The sequence below is a fragment of the Chaetura pelagica genome, unplaced genomic scaffold (assembly GCF_000747805.2).
Source record: "Chaetura pelagica isolate M959 unplaced genomic scaffold, ChaPel_1.0 scaffold12, whole genome shotgun sequence".
Lineage (NCBI taxonomy): Eukaryota > Metazoa > Chordata > Aves > Apodiformes > Apodidae > Chaetura > Chaetura pelagica.
The window spans coordinates 1,703,078-1,703,879 of NW_009952801.1; the positions used below are offsets into that span (position 1 = coordinate 1,703,078).

General features: G+C 59.4%; 1 protein-coding gene across 1 annotated transcript in view; it reads right to left on the reverse strand.

The window, feature by feature from the left end:
- Positions 1-360, reverse strand: part of RPA3 (replication protein A3, 14kDa) — a 2,863-nt gene extending 2,503 nt beyond the window's left edge. Inside the window, exon 1 of the mRNA XM_009994976.1 lies at positions 352-360. Within this exon, the coding sequence (XP_009993278.1) occupies positions 352-360 (9 nt within the window). The remainder of the gene's footprint in view (positions 1-351) is intronic.
- Between the last annotated feature and the right edge of the window lie 442 nt (positions 361-802).

Consider the following 802-nt stretch of genomic DNA (forward strand, 5'->3'; position numbering starts at 1 on the left):
GGAGCGGGGGGACCCGGCTCAGCCATCCCGTCCGGCCGCCCCGCCGCGGCCTGCGCGGCCCCTTCCAGCCCTGTCCTGTCATTTAGCCCTTTGCTCTGCAATAACCCCAAACATTCCCTCCCCTGAGGGCCGTTCTCCTTCTGGCTTCAGGCACGGGCTCTCAGGCCAGCGCTGCCCAAGCCAGATACGCCCGTTACCGACCGTGGTTGATACTCAGAACGTTGCCTGTTAACGGCTGCGATGCCCGCGCGTTCCCACAGCTCCCAGTTTAAACTGGGAGAGGCGTGGCTGGAGGAAGGGCTCCATGTGAGCCCTGTGCCCAGAGGGCAAACTGCTCCCTGGGGGCCTCACCCGCGGCATCGCCAGCCGGTGCTCCCCAGGAGAGGGGATTGTCCCACCGTGTTCAGTGCTGCTGCAGCCTCACCTGCAGCTGGCCCTGGACATGGTGCTTTCACTTAAGTGTCTTGCCTTTCCCCTGTGTTCTCGCCAGCTGTCCCTTGTGTGGAGAGGTGAGTTTCCATTGCCCTCACAGCAAAGGTGGCTGATGGTCTCCTGGGCTGCATTAGATGTGGTGTTGCCAACAGGTCGAGGCAGGTGATCCTTCCCCTTTTGCTTGGCACCAGTGAGGCTGCACCTGAAGTGCTGGGTCCAGGTTCCAGGTGCAAGAGAGATGTGGATTTACTGGAGGATACAGCCAGGCTCTTTTCAGTGGTGCCCAGTGACAGGACCAGAAGCAGTGGCCACAAACTGAAACACAGTAGGTTTCATCAGGAAATGCCTTTTTTTTTTTTTTTTAACCGTA